At 45.3% G+C, this 24,060-nt stretch overlaps 1 protein-coding gene across 1 annotated transcript in view; it reads right to left on the bottom strand.

Moving 5' to 3' along the window:
- The window catches only part of FAM81B (family with sequence similarity 81 member B), a 34,033-nt gene extending 18,358 nt beyond the window's left edge, over positions 1 to 15,675 (bottom strand). The window contains 5 exon segments of the mRNA XM_026866508.1: positions 490 to 608; positions 3,646 to 3,889; positions 14,399 to 14,523; positions 14,903 to 14,994; positions 15,618 to 15,675. Of these exon segments, the coding sequence (XP_026722309.1) occupies positions 490 to 608; positions 3,646 to 3,889; positions 14,399 to 14,523; positions 14,903 to 14,994; positions 15,618 to 15,675 (638 nt within the window).
- Positions 15,676 to 24,060: the final 8,385 nt, after the last annotated feature.

The following is a 24,060-nucleotide window of genomic DNA, read 5'->3' as shown; positions in this document are numbered from 1 at the left end:
ATTACATGGCAAGTTCAACTTAATCTTTCTTCTAATCATAGTATGTCGTGTTACCAAGTACCTCACGGAAGTCCCCCTGTGTTGTGTGCCAGCAATTATTTGTACCAACCAGAAATTAACATCTTATCCGAGGAAGAAATCAAGTCTGCTCAACAAGACCTACTTTCCAAGGGAGGAAGTGAAGATTTTATTGAAACAAGAGTAGAGTTTCAGTAGGAGGAAATAACTAATTCAGCTGAAGTCTAGCCAGTCTGGAGAAGAAAAAAAATCTCTAAAATGTTAAGTAAGTATGTGATGAAGAACGAGACAGGAAAATACAGTTATTTTTCCCTGGCTTGATAATTTTTCTAACATGGAGAATGCGAAGCACGGATCTGGCACTAAAATGGAAATATAAAATGAGTGGAAAGTGCATCCATGCCACTCTGACTCTGCTCTGCACAAACTGACTAGCAGAGATGAAAATGAGGGTCATGACACATTCCTTACCTTGTCACTCTTCCACGCAGGTCTCCAAGACCCTGGATGTATTTATGGTCCAGGGTTTGAACAGCAAAATTAGTTTCCACTGTGGCACCATCCCTTGCTCTTATTTGCCTCTCTAAAACCTGTAAATGCAAGACCATTAATGCCATTTCCATTTTTTACTTTGTTCTTTTATCATTTCAAAATAGAGCTCAAAGCACCATTTATGACAGCAGGTCTAAAAGATTGCTTTTCTTTCTTGGAGAAAGCACCTGCGTTTTCCTTTCAAAAATCTACGTCTGCATAAATAATATGCCCGTTTCTCCCTTAAAAAATATACTTCAAGTTGAAAAGTCCAGCACACCAAAATTAGGAAATGCAAAAATCGGGACATAAATTTCATGCTCCCCTGCAAACACCCGCACTATGTCTTGTTTTACCCTTACTGCTCTGCACCTGGCCTCATATCTGAGTTATTGCACAGTATTACAGGTCTGATAAAGGTGGAAGGAGTAACCGCCCAGCAGGCGCCTCCGAAGTGGCTCATCCTGATGGTACCTGAGTGTGTCACAAGCATCAATTTTAGGAAGCCCTCATGCAGTTACTGTGACCTTTTACAGATGCGGAGAGGAGGGAATGATTTCTAAAATCTCCCAATTTTCTTTCTCCTGTTGAAAGGAGAGGCCTGGGGCGGATATTTCAGGGTAATTCAGCATCACATATCACTTCTCCAGGTCAAAGGACAGCTTTTACCCTTTTTAATGCAAATACCCTGTTTGTGCAAAATAGAGTGGCTTTTGCTGGCTTTTCGTTTGAAATGTTCCCCACTGAGTGAATTTTTAAAAGTAGTAATAATACAGGAAAGGACAACTAATAGGGAAAACTTCAAAGGTAAATGCTCGAAGTTTGGCAGAGTCGCTGCAGATGGGTTTGCCCGTCCTGAGGCCTCTTCCCCTGCAGCCGTGTGGCCAGGGAAGGTGCCGTGGCACATGCAAACCCCCCTCGTGCCAAGTCCCCCCGCTGCAGCATTGTGCCCCTCCGCCAGCAGAAGGAGAGACTTCAGCACCCATCAGAAGTGGGGCACAAGCGAGCAGTGAAAGCTGTAACATCTCCGGAGTAAAGTGTTCACTCAAATCTGCCATTTGTGCCGTTACTCCTGAGCAATCCCGGTGCCAGGCACGCAGAGCATGGATCACCGACATAGTGGTGATAGTGGGCACTCCTCATCTTCGTTCCGCATCGGAAAACAACGTTCTCAGGGAGAGGAATGTGCTGCAGAGCTCAGGTGTGTTTCTGGCAGGGTGTTTGTCGAGGGGAGCCTGGTGCCACGAGTCTGTGGGGCGGGACGGGCCCGTGGCTGCCTCGCTGGCCGAAGCAGCGCCAGACGCTGGCTCGTTGGGACGCGGAGCAGCAGCCTGACGTTTACGGAGGGAAATCGATATTCTCCTTCTCCGGCTTGTTCCCAGGGTCCTGGTAGCGCTCCCATCCCCGCGCTGCCGGCCCCGGGGCAAGAGCCAGCCACGTGCTCCCGACTGACCGTCACCCCTTCGCCCGGCTGACACACCGTCACCTCACGGGCGTTACCGGGGGTGTTGCCATGCACATCCCCTCTCTGCCCCTCGGTTTTTATTTTGGTGCTTTTCTCCTGCAATTTTCAGCCCTCTCCTGTGACGGCTCTGTCAAGGGCCTGGTCACTGTCCACCTGACCCTACGGGGCATCTGTCTGGCTCTGGCGGAGGGGTGTGTTTGCTCAGGCTCAGCTCCACTCCTGGTGCCAACAGCACGCCAGCATCTTGCCCAAAGCAGCATTTTTTGAAGGATATTCTTCCTGCTTTGGGGAAGGTTTGGAGTATGAGTGAGTCACGCTTCCTGACAGATCCTTTCGTTTTTTTTTTTTTAATTTTTTGCCCCAAATGCTTGAGAAATCGAAATTGCTCAACCGCTCTCAATTGCTGCGTGCCAGGAGCAATCCTCCAAACTTCCACTAATTATGTAGCAGCTTTGATTGACACGTCTCACTGTGCTGTTTTCTGTGCTGTCAGTGCTCTACCCTTATCAAACCCTCGCAACCAAAATACACAAAGCATACACCGACCTGAGATTAGGGTTTAGAGAAGGGTAATTTACAACCGAGGGACAAGATTAGCTTTAGGTTCTGATACCATCTCCGGCGTTTTTCCATCAAAACAGCCCTGTACATATTTCATCTGGATAGGGTTAGAGGAATTGCACAATCTAAAATAAATAAGTGGGTTTATGGCATTGCTTATCACCACAGCATGAAAATCTGGAAACTAAAATCAGTATGAAATGAACACAGACCCCAGTTTCAATTCAGGTTAATCTCAGGTGAGCTGTGATTCCATACTTCTTAAGATGAATCTGCAGAAGATCAAATATTTCCTCAAGCACATGAAAAACAAAATGCATTGTGAATTCAGCGGCATTTGTAAGATATTTAACAGTTCAAAGGACAAAGCGAACCTCCGGAGAAGTCTATTTCAGGATATTTTTGTATTTTACATCTTTGCCCAGAAAAAAAGGTGTTGGTAAGTTTCACATATAAATTTGACAATTAACAGCAAATAATCAAAGGTATTTAGCCAGAAAAAAAAAAAAAAGGCATCTCAAGCATTTCCAGCACAGAACCATCAGTCAGTTTAAATAAAACGTGAACCTGAACCTTCATGCTGGTCTGCCCTGAGCTTTGTGAAGAGTTTTGGCAATTTTTTATTATGTTTGCATGCAGAACTTTACACAAAGTAGTAGAATGTCTGCATCAGGAAAACTAGGAAGTAAACCCAAACTTGATTCTTGATGTTACATGTTAGATGAAAACACAAAAATACAGCTTGTTCCTATTTCCCTCAAACACAACCTCCAGCACTTTCACCGAACTAAAAGCAAATAGAACTCGAACCTTTGAATTAAAACACCACCAAACTTGATTAAGCTGTTTTCTATCTCATTTTACTTTTCTCCTTTTTACTTTACTGTCCCTAGACACCTCCCTTCTGTTTTCACAGCAACTGCAAGTGCAACAATACCAGAAAAATCAGAATTTAACTAAAACACGGCAGTCGAGTGCTTTTCTGCTCCTGAAGCCGATATTCGTGCTGAATGGAGCACGGGCTAGAGCTGCCCCACTGAGGCAGGGAAAGGCTTCTCGGTGTGCATTACCTCAATGTCCTCACTGAGCTTTTTCACGATGCTCGTGATGGTCTGGATGTGGTTTTCCAGCAGCTGCCGGGCAGCAGTCTCCTCATGCTGACAACCTCTGCTTCCCTGGAGGTAGGAGACGATGTCATCTTTGACCCGGAAAGCCTGACGGAGGAGGAAAGCCGTGGTCCTCTCCTGGCTGGATAAGCGCTCCTCCAGCAGGCGAGCCCTGTCTCCGGGGCGAGGAGGAGGGGAAGGGTCTCTCCTGCGAACACCAAAAGCCTCAGTGTGACCCCGGCCGTGGCACGCAAGCCAAGGGATGCGAGTGTTGGTGGTCTCCTGCCCTCACTGGGACCAGTCTCAACCCCAGCTGTCCAGATTGGCTCTTGTACTGGGAGCTTTGACGCCCCCGTGCATCGCTTACGCCTCCCTGCAATACCACTGGCCATAACAGCCCCTCCTAACGTCTGGGTGTTGGCCCTTTTAATGGTCTTGGAGCTGTAAATGATATTTTTGAAGCTATTAGGCAAAACCCATGCAGCTTAAGCTTGGGCTTATTTTCAGAGGCCTTGAGGTACTTCCATAACACATTATCATTGCAATCCTCGTTTTAAGCTCTTCCTATTTCTTTTCAAAATAAAGGTCAGAATGAACACGCCAGTGACCACCTTCCAAAGCACCCTGGTGCAGATGGTGACGCCCTTCCGAGCATCCCCAGCAGCACACCCTGGCTGAGGGCGGGCAGGAGAGTTCACACCAACTACAGCAACACTTGTGTTTGGTTTTCCTTTGTATTATTTACGCCTCCCTGGAAAGAAGTCTGAAATCCTAATGGTTTTGTTACAGCCAGCCTGTCCCCATCCGCCTGCTGAAACCCAGGGGAAGGTGCCAGGGGCTCAAATACTCTCAGTGAAACTGCGTATAAATATAGAAGAGAGGAAGGATGTTGCAAGGATCTGAAACTGGCAGGTACAGAATGAAGCTCAATTTAGACAGGCACAATCTGGCGTTTGAGGGAACCTACAGTCACCGTTTACTTTTTTGTAAAAAGCCAGAGAGAGATTTAATAACTGCAGAACTTTGGGTTTGCATGTTATCCAGAAAATGAATTTTGATTTATGTCTTAGTTTAACCTGAATGGCATATTTTTTTTTATGCTCCCAATGCTATATGAAGTACCCCTTCACCACGCAGTTTAGCTAAACCTTGTAGCTTAATGATGAAGAAAAATAACCAGTTAGTCATTTGGGAAAGAAGTCATACACGTTTTCTCCTGATCTCTGCTTTTAGACTGCTATAAATAAAAGTTCTGATGTAAAAATAATTTTTTAAAAAGAGAGGCGAAGAGAAGAGAGTTCATCTACCCTACTCAATCAGTACACAAAATGCAAAGATGACAGTTTAATGACTGAAGTGTGCCTAAGGATACTCTGCAGCAAGTTTTACAGCCATATGGGCTGAAATGATGTTTTGCAGCTGGCTTATGTCTCTGTGTAGCAGGAGCCACTTTACATTTGTCTGCGCAAATAAGGTTTTAAAATAAACACAACCTTTGGCAGCCATGAAGTAGCTGCAAGATCTGAACACTTAATTTCAATCTCTTCTTGGTAAAAACTCTAAATATCAAAGTGACCAGCTGAGGCTGTGTGAGCTGTCTTCTACTTGTGACAGCAGAGTCCCTGGTTGGAAATGAAGCATGTCCACAATCTGTTTTTTTTCCTCTTTGGCTTTCAAAAGCATCTTGTTTCTTAAAAAAATCTTTAAAAAAAGAAAAAACACACACACACACACACACCCCCAAACATAAGAAGACAATGTTTATGAGAATATAAATTCAGTGAAGTCTGCTGGAGCACAGCTTAATCTCAAGATTTAGGCTCAAGGTCTGGTTACGTCAGCTTGACAAGTTACACAATCTTGTCCATGTCTGACTTGTCCACAGCCGTGGCTGCAGACCCACGTGGAGTAGGACTCCTTAACCCAAGCACTCTCAGGGAAGGCAGACACAAGCCTTAGCTCTTCACATTTTTTATGCACCACGGCCACGCTGCTGCACAGCGATCCAAGAGCTATGGCTCGGTTTGAGCCTGAGCCCTGCTAAGGACTTGTACAGGACCTAAATGTATGATCTCTGAAGCTTTATTCCCTTGGCCACTCTGCCTTTTCACCCGCCATGCAGCCAGTTTCCTCCTGAGGAGTCCCCGGGAATTCCCTTCATGGGTAGCTGAGCCAGTCCAGTGACTCCCGTGACCAGAACAGACAGCAGTTGCTCTCCTGTCCCTCTTTCCTGCTCTTTCCTCTGCTGCTTTTCTCCACTCCCAGTCACTTGGTCCCATTTTTGCATCCAGATCAGCACAGCAAGGAGAGCTGAGGAGGCAGCGAAAGCCAAAAAAATACACAAAAAACCTGGAAACCAGCAGTGACTCATCAGGCTAAGGAGAAGTTTTGCTGTCACAATTCCTGTCTCAAGCCCCTTGTGAAGAGTTGGGGCCTGCAGGATGGCTGTCACAGGCAGCACACAAACCTGGGGGACTTCTGAGCCTTTTCATGTCACCAGCCTGGAAGCCCCCACCGGCCGGCCGGGCCGCGAGCAAGCTGCCTCGGCCCGGGGAGCATCCCTAAGTGCGAATGTCTGGGAGCACGGGAGATGGCTACCCCGTGTCAGCTCCCATAAACATCTTCCTCCTCATTACAAGGCTGGGACTACCATCAGCCTCTACCCTCTGTCACCTTGTGTCAGTTTGAAGGCTCATATGCATAATCAGGGCAATAAAACACCCTCAATCCTCTGTCAGCACTGGGAGATTTACCGAAGACTTAGATCCATCAGTTACAGAAATTAATTTCTGCCATGAACCTTGTTGGCCTTCTAATTTAATGAAAATTTTAGGTTTTGTTTGGCTTTAGGAGAACTGATATGGATTTAGAAGGTCCAAGCCACTTTGATTTATTAATGACCTCCTTCAAAAGAGCTGAGCGTGTGCAATAAGCTAACCCTGCAATCCACTGCTCTAAAGACATCAATTACTACTATCAGTCATAATTAACTGCTGAGTGGCGAAGCCAAGGAGGTTTTCAGCTCCCAAGGACTTCGTACCCTAGCAGTGCTTTGTACCAGTTTCTCCTCCCATGTCAGGATGTTTTCTGCAGGCAGAGCCATCGCCTGTGGCTCGGGGCCAACGTGGATGGAGATGCTCCGGTCTCCAGCTGAAATGCTGAAGCTTAAATGCTTAAATATCCAGGTATCACCAGCAGAGATACTGATAGAAAATTGAGGAAGCTGACTGAATAGAAGCTCCCTAGTCCTGGATAAGCTGCAGCAGGCCAAGGCTTAGAGAGCCAGGAGGAACTGCCTGTGTCAGGAGACATCCCAACCCCAAGCCCAGGTGCCCGTGGGGTGTTGAAGAGGAAGCCTGTCAAGCAACCGGAAGAAAAAGAAGTGGGGAAGCAGGATTAGTTGTACCAGGTCTACGCTCTGAAGACTGAGGCTAGCAGAGATGACAGGAGCTGGATGGAGGTGGGAGAGGAGAGCGAAGAGGGAGGTGGAGGCAGTGCGGGCCACTCTGCTCTCATTTTATCAGGCAGGAGAAAAATGAGTGTGCCTCTGTGTTGCAGCCCCAGTCTCACTCCTACCCCAGACAAGTGTCACCGCCGAGGTGCAGAGGCATCTGCAGGCCCCAGCGCAGCTGACGGCACAGTCACACCCCTCTTTTGCAAGTTTCTTCAGGAGAGGCAAAACCAGGGCTTGCCACAGGCTGCCGGAGACCACGCTCTAACTTCAAAACATGAACAGAGCACGGTTCTACAGCCCCTCGCCAAAATAATCCCTCTTCCTTTCCCTGTTCCCTGTGACCTTTCCCATCTCTTCAGTTCCCTGTGGTGCCCAAGACCTTCCCTCCCTCCGTCCTGTCCCACAGCTCCTGTCCCGCAGCCTGAAAATATTTTCCACCACCCCAGAGGCATCACACCTGGGGGGGGTAGCTGCAAGCTGTGTTCGTGTTTCTCTGTGCTGCTGGACAGAAAACCAAATAAAACAAAATCAAATCAAATAAATGACCCTGCCTTCACACTGAAGATCTGCCCCGACACTTCTCTGGAGCTCTACAGGGACACATCGATTCTCTCTAAACATGCAGGAAAATCAAAACTTTGAGCACTAAGCTTCCATCAAATCTGTTTGAAATGCCCCAGGAATTAAAAAAAATGTTAAAAGCAACTTCACTTCCCACAAAAAGCAAACAGCAATGCGGGGATACTTGCAGTGAGTTATTGCACGTAGGGAGAAAAAAGATTCAACTGGGGCAGACACTTCTGGATGCTGTTTCCTGTATTTTCTTTGTTTATGTTTGTTACTACAGAGAGTGCTTTAGTCAAAAATTAAAAAAAAAAAAAAAAAAATAGAAAATAACTGTTCTGCCAGTTAGGCTATGAGCTTGTGCTAACAGAGTGTTCTGGTGGCACAGCTGTAGCTTCATCTTTGGGAGACCAGGTTTAAGTACATGTCCTGCAGGGTTAAAGAGACTGCGAGCAAGTATCAAGAAAAATCAGAGTAGGAACATTTATAAATGTGACATCAAGGGCAGTTAATCAATTTGCCATTACTTAAAGTTCTTCCTTCAGTCCTATGGAAGAAAAAAAAAAGTAATTTACCGCCATGGCATTTCATGGTCATGAGCAATCAACATGCGCCTTCAACTCACATGAACCTTGAATGTTCTCAATAGATGCAAATCCCTCTTCGTTTCTCTGCTTATTCAGCAGAGAGCGAGCAAGGATACAGATCAAGGAGAATCTGGACGTTTTCTGGTCAAGTTCCTGACAGGGGCGTAGGAGAAAATACGTCTGGCCTAGGCAGAGACTGTGTCCTTTGTGTGTTGTTCCTCCTGACACAGGGACTTTCTCGCCAGCGTGTCCCACCCTGACCACCCACCTCCAGCATTCCCATGTGGTGTAAATGCCAAAAACGAGTCCCTGCACCGCACGATGCTACTGATGGAAGGACAGGGCTGAGAAAGCAGAGGTGTTCCTCAGAGCTGAAAACCTCCCGTCCAACCCAAGATGTTGCATGACTGAATTAATTCATATATGGCACAAATCATTTAATTTTTGTTTGGCTTCTGGAAATCCATATCCAAAGCAGAATTTTTATAACGGCCAACGAGCAGTTTGACAGCGACTGCACATCCTGAACGCCTTTACCTGCTGGGGGTCGAGCAGTCTGCGCCTTGGAGTAGGTCACCCTGCCCTCCCTGCAGCGCCACAGTCACCCCTTCTTCCCCATTACAACCCGGCTGCTGATTTTTTCCATCTCTCCTGAGAACTGGGGACTGTACCTGCTGTGCAGAAGCTCTGTTAAAAAACACCAAGGCCGGTTTTAAGAACTGTTCTGAAACGCGCAGTAAATCTGGCTGCACAGAGTGTTTTCACTGGAGCTATTTTAACACAGATCTCAAAAAAGCCTTCCAAACCTTGCAGAAATTTACGGCGCAGCAGTATAAACTACGTGCAGCTGCTGTTGCAATGCAGTGATCACTATTTACCTCCTGGCTCCGTTACTCTAAACATCCCACATACTTCAGCATGGGAAAAAAGGTCTCTACAAAATCTCAATGCTGGCGCTGTACCATCTTGCATCTGTTTTCCTTCGCTGAAGCAACTATCCACGGCACCTTCTGTGCTTGCAGCGGCTCTGGAGTCCAGAGGGAAGGAGCCCAGTGAGCTGTGAGACTCGATTGCTCTGAGACACCTCACCCTGAAGCGTTGTTGAAGCTAATAGCTGAGAGCATCACACTTTGGCCAATAAAATGAACAACCAGAAGTGCCAACATTTTAAGACGAGTTCTTATTCTTCCAGCTAGTGAAATGAGCAGGTCAGATGTTTGAGACAGTGCTATTGCCCAAGCAGCGGGGTCACGATGCCAAGCAGAGCATGGGGTTGTGCGGCTGTAACTGCACCGTGGCAGGGTGGGAGCTCCAGCAGCACCCGGCACGAGCTGCAGGTGGGGCTTGGGCTTGTGCTCACCCCAGTGATTGCACCTTCCTCCATCGCCGCGGTGCTTGGAGCAGAAGTGGAAGGGCAGCATCTCTGCCGTGTGAACGTGGGCATGAGCGGCCCGTGAGGGGGATGGAGAGGCCAACTGCCACGTCAGCGGCCGTGAGGACGGCTCCAGCTCCTCCAGCCTCTCCATGTGCAGGGATACCAGCCTGCCTGGTAGCTCGGCATTCAGAAAGCTTGTGATCTTCACTGTCTGTGAAACATGCCTGGGAGAGTGGTAGGTTGTTGGTGAGTGATGAGGAGAAGCCAGGAACTTCCCCTGTCACCCAGCTCTCCCAACAGCACGGGAGGCCAGTCCTTGCCCAGGGACACAGGTGACGGAAACGATGATCTTATTTCAGAAAAATACCTCCAGCTGGTTCTGGCGGTGAGCGGAGCGGAGCCTGGGGTGGGTCAGGATGGGGCGCTGGGAAAGGGCAGTGCAGGGACCAGTTCACCACAGGGACTGGAACCCACTCTATGGGCGAGGGAACCGCAGCGGGGCGGGAGAGCTGCTGCCGTGCAAACCAACACGTGGAGTGCCAGGAGGGCCTCAAAGCTCCTGAGAAAGTCCATGATGGACATCAGACATCCGTAACACCTCAGCATGAACCACTCAGCTCATGGTAACAGCCTTCCTCCCTGTTGTAGACAGGATGCCACGGAAATCTTCTACACGGAGCAGCACAATTCATAATCAAGGTTACCCTGAGAAGGACTGTAGCTTGGGAGCCAAGGAGTGCTGCGGGGTGGTGAGTTGAATTTATTTACATTGTTCTCAAAGTAACCTCCTGAATAAGATGATTTGGGATATGACTCATCTCTTGGTATTTATCTAATACGGATGTAAATGGTGATGTATGTCCAAGAACACTGAACATAAGGTCCCGTTTCTAAAATTATTATCCCTTGTAGCTATGAACAAGCCAAGGAAAAATTAATCAAGTAGTTTATTTTTAATTTAATAAATATTAAGGTATATTTAATATATTTTTAATTTCTCATATATAAATGCCATGAGTTATTAACTGATTTTTATTTTAGGTATTACAGAGCACTTACCCCATTTCTACCGCTAATCAAATAAATCATTATGAAGGCTTCTGCATGAACAGAAACGAGGCGAGAAAATAAGCACAAAATTTCATACCACTCTTAAATAACCAACACACAACAAAGGCACATACAACTCCTCATAAAACAAAAAGTACAGCAAGGTCACATGAAACGCACCTTTCCATCTCACGGGGTCCAACGCTGATGGGTGGGTTGGGCCAGCAGCAGAGCAACGGTCTGAGCTCCTCCGTCCCACCCCCACACCACCATGATCCCAGGCCACCCCAGAGGAGCAGGGGTGAGGATCTGGGGGTCGTTCAGCTGTTTTTCCATGCTGTTTCTCAAGAATCAGCAGAGCACAGACCGGGACACGGGGGAGAAGGCAGTGGGCGAAGGGTGAGTGACCCGGAGCAGAGGTGAGCAAAGTGTTTGATGAGCTTCACTCCAGGCATGTTCCTTGCTAAAAACCAATAACAAATGTTCTGCAGCACAACTGCAATAATGATTTGTCAGTGTTGCCTAATTGCTTCTGTCATGAATTAAATAATCCTGGTGCTCTTGTTAGCGATTCCTTGATAACATCTGTCCAACAAGAGGTTTCTAAGAAATGATAACAATCTGAGGAGTTCAGCAAACGGCTTTCTCAGCCCTCTGCTGTGCTCAGAGCTGTCTCCTGAATTTTTATTTAAGCCAGGCTGAAACAAGAGCTGTCTCTTCCCATATTAAATAAAACCCAGACAAGCTGGGATGCCTTGCAGAGCCCAGTTTAGAGTTGTGGAGTATACCGAGCACAGTGAGTTGAGTTGACTGTTGACAGCAGGAAAATCTAACATCAGAGAGAACTTTCTGGGAAAATGGTTCACAATCAGTGATCTCTGCTGTTAAGCCGAAAGCGATGCTCCAGGGGCAGCGGGCTGCTGCTTGGTGGGGTTTGGCCATGGGCTTCAGGCTTGGAGGATTTGTTTTTTCTTCTTGGTAGAGCTCTTGGTTCAACTCTTAGCTTGCTTACTTCGGCTTTCCTCGGTTTTAAAACTGTGTGGACTTTTAAGTCTGGCTGGACTTCCCCTATAAGACTTTTCATCAAGCGATCTTGTGGTGGCTGAACACAGGAGACAACCTCAGGAACGGATTTCAACCCACATGGGATCAAATCTCCAGAACTGGAGGCAAAACCTGATGGTTTATTGCCTGTCCACCACACATAACATTTTAACATTAATGATATAATTCCCCTCACATTTTTATCACCACAACAAATCGCTGGAACTGTAATTGTCTAAAAGCAGAGATACCAAATGCATGCAGATAATTTAAAATATTTTGGGATAAGTCAGTCTGCAATGTTGTGCAGAACATGGCTTCATTCAGTATGAAATTGTGTAATGGCAGGTATTTTCCCCTTTTTCCTGGACCAGCTTCAGTCCCTATTTATGAAGTCAAAGGCAGAGATATAATTAGTACTTGCAGGCACTTTGAGTGGCTGGCTCTGTTAGTCTGGGGCTGCATATCTCTGCCTGCGCTTGAGGAGGATGATGTCTGCAAAGGTTTTTATCTCCTCTGTTCTAAGAAATCCAACTGCAGGCCTTATTTGCTGTGTCACTTAACTGCATTTGTAAAACATCAACCCCACCACCTCACATCAGCTTGCAGAAAGGTCTGTCTTCAGCCCTCCACCCTGGCACCTCCCAGGGCTTTCCTCTTTTTTTCAGGAGCATCCCTTGAGATGCTCTGGAGGTGGTGTCTCCCGTAATCTGGCTGTGGGCAAACTCAGAAGATGCAGATGTGCTCAGAGGAGTCAGCAGACCTTTGAAAATCCTCTTAAAACGAGGCTGGAAATGAGGATTGCCTAAAAGGCCCAGCGAAGGAAAGGCTCAGAGGAGTTCTGTGTTTCTGTAGGCTTTGTGTCTGGACGTGGCGTTCACGCGCACGGGGTGCCGGGAGGTGTTTGTGCCACGGACCTGGGGTACCAGGTCCTGCAGACCTCTGCCGGGAGCACGCAGCCCACCACGCGGATGGCTGCGTTCCACGGTTCTGGGGGAGCTTTCAGTGCACCCTCGGGGTGACACAGACGCTTCCGAGAGCAGGACAGGGTCGGTGTCAAGCTGGACTTTCTCTCCTACACCTTCAGCAACACCGCTAGGCAGGCCCAGGAGGTTGGGGAAACGGGGCTGATTTCCCAGGGAAAAGTCCGATTTTAGATCCAGGAGAAACAACTTTTGCTTTTGTCCAGCTGAATCCTCTCCAGGTGGAGGATGCCGATGGGGGTGGCCATGAGCTGAGGACGAGGGGCAGCTTTCCAGGCTGTACCTGTTGTGCAAACAAGCAGCGAGGCCCTCGCTGATCCCGGGGATGCCAGCCCCGCAGAAGTGTTTGTTTTCCAAAAAAAACTGCAGTGAAAGGTTTTACTAGATAGCACAAATGTGGCAAAAAGTGTTGGCTGGCATCAAAGGCACATCAAAGAGGAGAATACCTGGAGTGGTAAAGCTGGCAAATAATCACAGCTTGAAATCACATGCACCAGGAAGAAATTCCGTTTTCAGTGATTCAGAAACAACTTTTTCAAAACCAGTAAGTTTGCACCAGTGTTGTCAAAACCAAGACTTTTGGTCCATAAATGTCTACGGTGGCTTCAATGGTGTAAACACTGACACAGATATTTAGTAAGAGTTAGACTGGATAATAAACATTTTCTGAACATTGCTAGTGAGAAATCTGAGCAAATAACCACAACATACTTCTGTCTGCACGGCACTGCTTGCACTGCATGGTGGATTATGGACGCATAAATTAAGATTGATAACACATGGTTATGATTCTGTATGAAAAAGAGTGGTAAATGGTTTCTGGAATTCAAACGTCTGAGCTGGTGCTACATATGTAATACCTGCTTAGACAACAGCAGTTTCATATATAAACTTCTTAACAAACGTTTTTAAATGGAGAATAACAGAGCTGCAGACTGGGACTTGTATAAATATGACCCTAGTGCCAGAACAGCCCCAAATTGTCCCCTTCGACAGGAGCAACTGAAAGCCTCAGGAAAGTCACAAACTGTCAGCTTTACCCTGAAACTGAGAGTTTCCTCTCCCTCGGTTTTTTGAAACTTCAGCTAATCCTAATCCCGGACAGCCGGCGCTCCAGAAGCAATTGCCAGGGCAGCGAAGGTTGTGTCTGAACGGCACCAGCTCCGCTCCCCCCGCAGCCAGCAGCCGCTTGGTGGGTTTGCTGGGCAGACCAGAAAAACGACAAGAAAACCACAGAGGCAACTGCTGCTAACCACCCCCCTCCCCAATCCTGTCCCCTGGGAGCAGGCAAAAGGCTTTAAATGAAGAGTAAGATCTGAAAGGTGCACAGAACTTGCCTCCTTAGCATGTTGCAGCAGAAGCAGCCAGACGGAGGGGCCACGGGGTCCCCGGTCGATGGGGACTGCTGCTGCCAAGAGGTTTGTGTTTGTTCTTGTCTCCAGGAAACCCCAGTGCCTGCTCCGAGGAGGAAGCGTGCTGAGGATTAGTAGCTGCGTTTCTCTTGCATAACCCATCTAAATTGCCAGGCTGGAGTCAGGATCTCTTGCCCTCATCCAGGAAAGGGTGGTGGGGCTGAGGAGCTGCTGCTCCCCCGGCCTGGAGGGAGAGGAGCCAGGGGGGGTGGTTCTCGGGGTGATGACACCCCCCCCCCAGCACTGACTGCTCCATGGCGGGGGCTTGGCCCCATCTCTGGAAGTCTGCGTGTCCCTCCACCACCAGCTGAGAGGAGCCCTTCAGCTCCAGCTTTAACACCCACCCAGGAAAGCTCTGGCGCAGCGGGTTGCCCTTCAAGGGAAATGCGTGATCACAGGTGAATAAATCACAAGCGATTTGCAGATGATTTCCCCACAACAAGTTGCACAAGACCCCGCAGGAACCTCTTCTGAAGGCTTGTCATTACTGTTCACCCAGTAGTTGTGGTGTTAAAGCGGCGAGAGCTGGATTGGCAGAAACATCATTCTTCAACGTCATTCTTCATTTCCACGTGGTCTGGAGAAATGCAAACCTGTAGCCAGCATAAATGAGATGAACATCCAAGGAATGGTAAATGCTGCTGTTTCCATGCAAGGTCTTAGTAAGAAATAAGGGTAGGGCTGCACGTATGTGGTGCACGTCCTCATCATCATCACCTGGAGATGCAGTGAGGGGTCAGACCTGAACAGACCGCACTGTGAATGATCAGAGAACCACGTTTGACAGCCCTCTCTTTATCATCAGTGAAATCTTCCAGCTTCTTGCTTGTGTTACGCAGCGTGGCTGTGCAGGGGACAACAGAGAGGATCACGTCAACATGCAAAACACGAAATGGCAGTGCCTTCCCTTTTAGTGATGCTTCTGCAAATAGAAAACGACTGGTTTTCTACAAGCATATGTCAGAAGCAAGAGCTGAATACGTAAGAAAACTAAAAGGCCCTTTAGGAAATATCACTGAAGCCAGGCAATATTTTAGCTCGAGAAAGTGGCCTACAAATCAGTTTAAATCCTTCTGTAGAGCTGTGGAGGTAAAGCTCCATATAGTAACTGCTGGACGGCTCCACCTGGCAGCCAGAACACTCCACGGCCGATCACTGAGGCACCCCTTCTCAGCTCTGCTCCCGTCAGAACAACCTGCAAAACCATCCCAGCTCAGCGTTTGGAAGTTCAGCTGCACTGGGTTCTGGAAGAGGTGAGAGTCCTGTCTTGTAGCCCCCATTTTGGGAAAGGTGTGAAAATCAGCCTCCTGGATGAAATAAATCCACTTCGTGAGACTGCCCGGGGTGACACATCCCCAGGCAGGATCACAGCACTTGTCTCCAAGGTCAGTCAGTGTTTTGCCATTAGTTTGGGTAGAGGAACCAAGTCCAAAATATAACCACCATAACTGACTGCTTCAGACTTACCTCTGTGCCCTATCTGCTCCCCAGGCATCTCCTTTTCTCTCTCTCCAAAACACAACATTCTAGGGTGACCAGAAGAGGAACTCCATATACATTTTATCAGTTGCTGAGGAAAAGGAACATCCTAGAGGTAAGTGTATTGCCTAATTTACCAACCACACTGAAGGTTAGCTACTATTAGAAACTCAGATCCACTAAGTATTGAAGCTTGCAAGGAAAGTCTTTGAATAAACAATAAAAAAATAATCACAAAAAAAATGTTTTCAGTGAGGAGTTTAAATTATTTACGTATGGTTTTGGGTTGACATGATGCTGAGGGTTCTGGTGGAACTGGGAAGGGTCAGGGTGAGGTTCATGGTTGGGCTGGGGGAGCTTCAAGGGCTTTTCCAACTGAGGTGATTCTCTGATTCTGTGACTTTCCAAGACTTATCTCAAGACTCTCTGAAGGTTTAACCTACTTCTCAGACAGAAGGCATGTATAGAAAGAGATATATATGCTCCTTATATATGCAAATATTCCTTTATGCTCATTTTATATCTATCTATCTATATATATATCTATATCTATATACATTTTTTTCTTTCACAGTACCAATGCTCTGAAGAGGCGTAACAAATAACAGTCCACAGTGGGATGTTAAGGTTGAGACAAGGAAAGCCCTGAGAGCAATCATCTTAAACATGAAGAGTCAGATCAGAAGTTTTTCATGGGGGGGTCAGAGGCTCACATTTAATTTCTTTCTTTGACTCTTGGAAAAGGAGGAAGTGGGGTTTTTGGGGGGTTTTGTTCCTGTTTCTCTAACCATGGAGTAAATCTGAGCTGTGTTTCTAGCCCTGACAACTACATTTTGGTGGCAAACACAACCCAGTAAGAAGTGCTAAATAGAGAACCTGAAATCTGGCCAAAAGCCAGTATTTTGCTTGTTGAGGGGAATCTATAGAGAGACAGAATAACTGAAAATTGCTATTAAATGTGGCGATTGTATAAAATGTGTAATTACTGTATTCTGAATTTTTATCAGGGTATGACCTTGAGAAGTGCTAGGTGTTTGAGCTTTCTCAAGTATGTCCTCAACTTATTGCTCTTTTAATGGATCCCACTGGTTTGGAACAACATTTGCAACAAACCAGAGAGAAGTGATGACTGGGAAACCCTGACTGCCTGCGCATAAGAAAAGCTCAAAGTAAATTATTATAATAATAAATTATTTTATTTGTAGAGTTGGTCTCTCTTTTATGCCAACAAGTGTTATTGCTCGAATCGAGTGGTGGAAATTCTTTTCCTGAATGGAAAAATTAAGAAAATAATAATCACACTTAGCTATTAAACTGAAAATTTTTAAGTTCCACTGGAAAATTGGTATTATCCAATATAAAGCATTACGACTCTTAAAGTATTTCTAAGCGGCTGCAGTAAGAGTTTAAAGATATCATTTTTATTACTTATTAAAATATGTTGTTATTGATATACCATCTTTTCAAAAAGAGGAAAAATCCAGACTTGTACTGCACTGGATAAAGGTTTGGGGTTTTTTTATAGCCCCTCCCAAGAGGAGCAGGAATGTACCCTTAACAAATATTGCAATGGACTTACTTTAAATTCATTTACAATGGAAAATATTTCAATGCTGCAGTGTCATCTGTCAATATCTGGATATCAGAGTAAGTATTATTGAAATAAGGTAGAACAGTCTATCCTAAAGCAGGCAGGGTAGAAGGCAACAGGGTAGAGTGGCTGTTTTCTTACATTTGTGACTGAAACACCTGTTTTTTGGGCACCAGGTTGTCAGAGCGGCTGGGCTGGGTGGGCAGGTCCCCGTGCCCCCTGCAGACTAGCACTGACCTTTACAAGACATAATGGGAGGTGCTTCTTTGCCTGGGAAGTGCCACCAGCTCCGGGGCTGGTGTGGTAACGCGGGTTGTGTTGCAGCCCTCCCCTGGTGCCTTCAAAATCTTCTGAAGGTCTTGCCCCAAACCTTTGCTGCACCTCGAGGCTTTCCCACTCATGGCTTTTCCGGCGGTGGGAAGGAGCAGAAGGACGCGTAGAAATCCGCCGCTACTACTTTCAGCGGTGTGACACGTCCCTGAAGCCAGGGGATGGGTGTCAGAGGGCCTGGTGTGGGCTTGGGTTTGTTGTTGCCCCAGGAGGAGACACCAGCGATGGGCTCCTGGCACCCGCCGCCCCTGAGGAGACCTTCTGCCGCGTTCTCCCCAGACGACAGCACGGCAACGAGTGGCCTTCGCGCCGCCTGTGATGAGCTGTGTTTTGGGGCAGATGGGCTCCCACGTCTCTTGTACCTCGGAAAGCTCTCCGGGGACCTGGCAGCGCTGCCGGGTAGCCATGTGTTCCCGCAGGCAGCCCCTGCACGGTGGGATATGTTTAGCGCGGGGAGGAACAGATGGGCTGTTCACGCGGCGCGCGTGCAGGCTGGATTCCCTCAGTGTCAAAATAAAGCCTATCTCGTCTAGACGGGGTTTAAATGGAGGCTGGGGAGGATTCTCGTGGTAGAGGTGCCTGGCTTTTCCCATGGCGGGTTTTCACTGATGGTGCACAGCTAACGGGAAGGTGGGCTGCTCCAAAATCAGGTTTCTTGGAAGTTTTCCATTGGCTGCAACTTTTCTCAGTCATATCATTGTGTTGTGCACAGACAGTGCTGCCTGCTCTTGTGTGTGGCACTCTGTGCTTCTACCTTTGTTTCTACTCTTTCCCATTATTTGGACTTATTTTGGTATTTTATCCATGCAGATTAGTGCAATTCTTCCACTGTAGATAGTTCGATAAGCCACAAACTCACTAAGATGAAAAATAAAAATACAAATTTTTGATATGCATCTCAGTAGTGACCCATATAAATTTATCAGCTAAGCCCTTTCCATGTTACTTTAAGACAGCTTTTGTTTATGAAGCTGGAAGATTTGAGAAGCAAAATGAGGAGTGGGCTCCCGTTCGTGTAAGAAAAATCCGAAGCTCAGAAAAGCACACTGTGATTCAACCACTTAAATACAGTATGGCTAGCTCAGAGGTGGGCAACAGTTTTGTGACATAAACCAGAGAACACCACGCAAAGAAAAAAACCCACAAAAGATAATGAAACCTGATGGCTGGTTCCATCTCTTGGCTTGCTGAGTACAGCTGTGCACAGAGGTGGTGGCCCTTGGGCGGGAGCTCCATCGAGGAGAAACCCTCCGGAGGAAAGATGAGAGGGAATCACTCCTACAGGAATCACCAACATCCAGCTGTGGTCACAGAAGACTGGGGTGGGAGCTAAAAGCTTACAGATACTTACCCTTCTTTTTTTCTTATTCTTTTTTTTTTTTTTTTTTTTTTTTTTTTTTTTTTTTTTTTTTTTTTTTTGGGACGGAGGGGGGTTACTTGCATCTGAATAGCACCAGGATCTCAGCTGCTCCAAAGGAAGACGCTGTATTTGGCGTTCCAAATGTATTTAAATTATTAATTTAACATTCCAAATGTAATTAAAATTATTGCAGTTTTTAGTTCAATGTAAAATCTGGCAATTCTAGCTTCTGTAAGCAAGAGTCATGACATTCTTTTATAAATGAACAAGCTACAAAGATATACATACCAAGAATATGAAAATGGAAGGTGTCGGTGGAAGCAAAGATGATACTGCAACAGATTGTGTGTGTGTCTCTGTGTGTGTGTGTGTCTGTGTGTGTGTACACATTCAAACAGTATAAAATGCAAAATTTTTGAGCGTTAAGCACTTGACAACCCAGGTCACTTTATGTTAAAACATCTAGAAGACAAAGGTAGCATGATATTACTGCTGTTCCCATGCATCACTAGGTCTAGAGTGATGTGCTGCTTTACCCTTTTTTATTTGCTGAATGACTAGGCAGTTATTCCAATTAGATTTTATGGCTTCCTATCTGAAGGTTATTAGCTCCACATAAGTAGGAAATGTTGTTTCAATTATTTTAGCTGGACATATGGTCATAATATTTTCAGTGATGAGCACAACAGAAGTATTTATTAAATTCAGTGAATCAAATCAAGTACGCTAGCATACCTAACACAGCACAATAATTAAATAAATACCACTGTAAAAGAATCTGGCAAGAATATAACTGCTTTATCCCGTGATTGAATTAAGTAGGGACTTATACTGCACATGAAACATAGTAAAGCCCAAGTAAAACTATGCACAGGATACTGCAATGAGCCGTTCAAATCCTGCTAATGTTTGGTTTGGTTTTTTTTTGTTTTGTTTTGTTTTTAATTTGGTAGGAATAAAATTATATTTGTAAACAAACTAAGGAACTTGACTTCGTAACTTTTTATTGTCACCTGACTCTTCTGAAGGGGATAATTTGCCTGAGGTCAGCTACGTGTTACTGTTGGAGAAAGTTCATTATATATTTACGTTAACACAAAGATACGCCTGCGTAACACAGGACTTCCCTGGGGCTCTGGTCTTTTGCAGACATAATTAATACAGCCTACTCGATTTCTCTTTTATTCTCCTCTTAAATTTATGTCACCATGAAGGTCTTGTAAATTCTCCTTCCAAGTGAGAAATATTAACAAGACTTATTTCTCAATACAATGAGAGGGGAGCAAATTTTTAAATTTTTGTAGAAACATGAAATTCCTAGGTAATTAAGCCTGTACCTATTTTTAGTCTTTTTATCCTAATGATAGGATCTTTATTAAAGGAGAAAATATTGAGTAATGAGCACATCAATTTTGGGGATTCATCTATAAAAGCAGCAAAGATATTTAAGGGCATGTGTCAAGCTGTTCGAGCACCCACAGTCTGTTACTACCCTCTGGTCAACAGTGTTGAGTCTGCAGCAGACCGGCAGGAAAGTAACTTCTGCACTATCTGTTCTCAGAAGTAAAATCTTCTCTGAGCGTCATCCAAGACAAAAAGATTGAGAAAAAAAATTTTATTTTGTAGAAAGAACAATAAATGTGCTCACAATTATTATTTCTTGTTTCACTTCAGCCTGGATTCTTTCTAAGTACTCTTGTTCAGCAGCATAGCCTGCTGGTTCGGTTTTATTATAGAAATGAGTGCACTTTACGAGCTTTGTGTATCTCTGAAAGAAAAAAAGATGATGAAAGCTGCTTAATATCAGCAGCTCTAATACTGATGAAATAGAAAAAAATATGGCTGTCAACCTCAGTTAATCCTAAAGGAGAACAACTATTGCGGCTATTACTGGGATTACATACATGCAGCGGGGAGGGCACGTTTGCTACAACGCTGTAAAAAAACTCACAGTAGATTAATCCCCATATTATCAGCAAAAGTGCTCCGTCATTAATATATTGAGCTATTGTAAAATGTAATATTGTAAGATATAATAAAGGTGTAATTTTATATTAGTGACATAGCACTCTTGTTAAACAGATTGTTCTAAATACAAAAATTATTTGGACATTCTGTTTTATAGTTGCTGGTCTTGTGCAATCGATCCCATGGTATATTTTTATCGATGTTTTATCAGTCTCTGTACGAGTATGATGTTAACACTGGACATATCAACCCAAAACTTTAAAGTTTGATCAGGTAACTACGACATGTAACAGGAAAGGCTGAGCAGCTCTAAAATAGGCCACCCTTCCCATAATCTCCGCTCTCATTCAAAATCATTTATTGTTCCAGTTGATGCTCAGGAGTGGAAAATGCTTTATGTAACAAAGCTCAGCGCTCAGTGAGTTTAAGTCCCTTTCAAAAAAACAATTTATTTATCACCCTTCTGACCCTTGCTGGTCCTCACAGCAGGCAGCTGTAGGGGAGAGCAGGATGGGACCAGACGGGTCGTCACCAGCCAACGCTGGTAACGAGCGACTCCGGCTTCCAGACCTGCTCATGGGTGTATGAAGACATCTCTCCCTTGAGATGTTGTCTCTGTGTTTTAACTCAAATATTATGCTGCTTCCTTAGACAGCTGATTGTTTTTATCCCTAGTATTTATTGTCAGAATGGTCTTGCAATTATTTTATAAATCGCAACGCTTGCAGTGGTTGAGTCAGGGTCAGTTTTAGTGTCATTCCCCTCTGTTGGTCAACACTTAACTTCTATTTCAGTATTATCTCTCTGAGAGGTTCAGTGAAAGCATGAGACAGCCTGTATAAACTCTAATGCAGAATGACTCTCTTGACAGCCATGGAGAAGAATAATTAAAGTAATTTAAAGCTTGGAGCAATACAAATATAAAATCATCTTCACAGAAGGAGCAGACATGTAGTCATGTTCCTCTGAATGTCTTGAGACCCACAAAAAATTTCAACATGAATGAGCCTTTTTTGGTTAGTGGAGAAAGCAGGAGCTGGCTCAGAGAAATGTACCTTGTAATGTAATTGAAGGAAGCAATTTGGCTTGCAGCTGATGGTAGAAATTAAATCTATTTGGTTCAAATATTTTTCAGTCAAAAAATATAGAACATTTTGTTGCCAATAGAGTAAACCAAATTTGATGGAAACTGGCACAGAGTCCAGGCTGAAAAAAAGCGCAAAGAAAGATAAACATAGGGGAGCCTGGGAGCATTGCCTAGACACCACCAACACGAAACTAGTGAAAGCTGCCAAAAAAAAGGGGAGCTTGCCCATCGCTGTCATGCTGGATGAAAAGTAGAAGAAGACCTCTCAAATCCTGTTGATGTTCCAGAAAAATAAAATACCAGAGTTAGATATGGATATCAAAAATATTAACCTTCCTCGCGACTCAAAAAGAGGAAAGCCACCTCCAAGTGTATTGATTTTGTGCTGTTCTTCCATTTATAGTTCCGGGGTTTTTGGCTGAACATTGTGATGCCTAACAAGAATTACACAATGTTATCCAGAGGAAGAAAAAGCTGCTATGAAAACCACACAAAGTATTGCTGCACTTCTAAATACTGCTTCAGAAGAACCTGTATTTTTGAAATTATTTTTGTTGAAATCGATGAAACATGCTGTAAATATGAATCAGTCTTATTCAAAAAAGTATACTGAAGTGCATATAACATACCACGTAATGAAGATAATGTTATTTAGCTCTTCTAACGACGTGGCGTTCCTGTTACACTGCTTTGAACATTTAAATCCCTGTCCATGACAGATCATCGGCTTGTGAAGACAAGAAGGATGTGGGTATTATGTAGGTAATTCAGATGGAGGTGTTTATTACTAACCCTCGCTGATGTTTTGATAAGCGTTACTAAGTAAACATCTCACCAACACATTTTCCCTTAAATCTAGGATATTTAATCTGCTTACAGCATGTCAAACAACTTTTCAGTCAAACTGTCACTCCAGAAGAAATTGATGGTTGATTCCTCCAGCCACTGGTCTGGTGCCCCGTTCCATCCCTCTCCTTCAGGACACACAGGACATGACCAAGGGCAGGCAGCAGCCTCCTGTGCCGCTCAGGAGTAACAGACAGATTCCCATTCCCATCCCTGCGCAGCGCTAGGATAGCCGGGGTCACCTTAATTCCCAGTGCAAAGTACAACAGAGAAGCCTGCGTTATTTTTTCCTACCTGACAGTGACTTTCCAAAGCTGTGATGACCATAAACATGGAGAACTACTTAAAAAACCCATTTGAGCATTGATGTATTCCAGGCACGAAACGACTCATAAACTCCTTTATTGTTCTGTTCAATATTCCATAAGGGAAATTTGTAAAAGACTGGATGTGTCTTTTTTATGGCTTCTTTGTGCTGTTCCAAACCACTTGGTGTCAGGCGGTGGCCCACACATTTGCGCAGGTGCTGGTTATGGTTTTCTTCCTACTCTTAACGAGACAGCGAGCGCTGTTGTGCATATTCACTGAGGAAAACAGGTCCTGCATTAAAATGCCATTTATCATATTATTAATTCAGATGAATGCTTGAGGATGTCTAAGAAGGTTTCATCAGCTGCAGCCAGGGAGGAGGCACAGAAAAAACTCACTAGAAATTCCTCCAGAATATTGCTACTTCCATTGTCCTCCAGCTTGGCTTAACCCTGAAGTGCAGGCTGACCTGAATTCAGTGAAGAGAAATGTCACTTTGACTTAGTCCAAACAGGCATCATCCTGCCTTGCTGCCCACACCCGGGCGGGCTGCGCAGCCCGGAGACCTCAGTGGACGGCAGGTTGTGTAGGTCCCTGCAAGGAAGCAGCACTGGAAAACAATCCCTGGTGAATTCTAATTACAGGAGCTGCAAAGCGGCGGTAATGATGGATGTGGGCCGCGGGCCTTCTCAGCATGTGACAGCCCGCTTTGATTAAATAAACAAAACCCGCAGCCTTGTCCACCCGTATTATTGCTGATCTCAGAGCGCCACGGGGCTGTTTCAGGTGGGAAAGGTGTGGGTTCCTGCTGCAGAATTACTTTTCTAGCAGTGAATTTACTAATACACGGAATACTCTTTCCTCACAGTATTACACACTCACGTTATACTTCTGATAAAAGTGTAGTCCTTTTCCCAACAGACACAGCCATCAAGTTTTG

The sequence above is a fragment of the Athene cunicularia genome, assembly GCF_003259725.1.
Source record: "Athene cunicularia isolate RWA chromosome Z unlocalized genomic scaffold, athCun1 chrZ_part3, whole genome shotgun sequence".
In the NCBI taxonomy this organism is placed as follows: domain Eukaryota; kingdom Metazoa; phylum Chordata; class Aves; order Strigiformes; family Strigidae; genus Athene; species Athene cunicularia.
This window is presented reverse-complemented; position numbering and strand designations above follow the sequence as displayed.